At 69.1% G+C, this 826-nt stretch overlaps 1 protein-coding gene across 1 annotated transcript in view; it reads left to right on the top strand.

The window, feature by feature from the left end:
• The first annotated feature begins 3 nt into the window (after positions 1-3).
• Positions 4-826, top strand: part of HES4 (hes family bHLH transcription factor 4) — a 1932-nt gene continuing 1109 nt past the window's right edge. The window contains exons 1-4 of the mRNA XM_027766539.1: positions 4-111; positions 387-500; positions 581-668; positions 754-821. Of these exons, the coding sequence (XP_027622340.1) occupies positions 4-111; positions 387-500; positions 581-668; positions 754-821 (378 nt within the window). The remainder of the gene's footprint in view (positions 112-386; positions 501-580; positions 669-753; positions 822-826) is intronic.

Below are 826 nucleotides of genomic sequence, written 5' to 3'. Positions count from 1 at the left end.
ACCATGCCGGCGGACACCTCGGGGAAGTCGAGCGCCTCGCCTCTAGCCGGAACACCGGCCGGCGCCAGCTGGACCCCGGACAAGCCCCGGAGCGCGGCCGAGCACCGTAAGGTGGGGTCCTGGCTGGGGGGTGTGCGGTGGGAGACCCTGGGGTGGGCACGACGGAGGAACGCAGAACTGAAATAGTCACTGCCGGACCCACTTTCCTCCAAGCCGGTCAGGGGAAGTCGAGCGCCTCGCCTCTAGCCGGAACACCGGCCGGCGCCAGCTGGACCCCGGACAAGCCCCGGAGCGCGGCCGAGCACCGTAAGGTGGGGTCCTGGCTGGGGGGTGTGCGGTGGGAGACCCTGGGGTGGGCACGACGGAGGAACGCAGAACTGAAATAGTCACTGCCGGACCCACTTTCCTCCAAGCCGGTCATGGAGAAGCGGCGCCGAGCGCGCATAAATGACAGCCTGGCGCAGCTCAAGACCCTCATCCTGGACGCCCTCCGAAAAGAAGTGAGTCCGGGGTGGGGAGGGCGGGGAAGGCCCGGAGTCTCGGGCACAGCCTACCGCTCCGTCCCTGTCCCTGCCGGCAGAGCTCCCGCCACTCGAAGCTAGAGAAGGCGGACATCCTGGAGATGACCGTGAGACACCTGCAGAACCTGCGTCGCGTGCAGGTGACAGGTGAGGCGCGGCGGAGGCTCGGGGGCGGGGGGTGCCCAGGAACGCCGCCGCAGGCACCGACCGCTTGCCCCATGTCGCCCCACAGCCGCGCTCAGCGCCGACCCAGCGGTCCTGGGCAAGTACCGCGCCGGTTTCAACGAGTGTCTAGCCGAGGTGAA

The sequence above is a fragment of the Tupaia chinensis genome, unplaced genomic scaffold, assembly GCF_000334495.1.
Source record: "Tupaia chinensis unplaced genomic scaffold, TupChi_1.0 Scaffold143584_1, whole genome shotgun sequence".
NCBI classification, from domain to species: Eukaryota; Metazoa; Chordata; class Mammalia; order Scandentia; family Tupaiidae; genus Tupaia; species Tupaia belangeri.
This window is presented reverse-complemented; position numbering and strand designations above follow the sequence as displayed.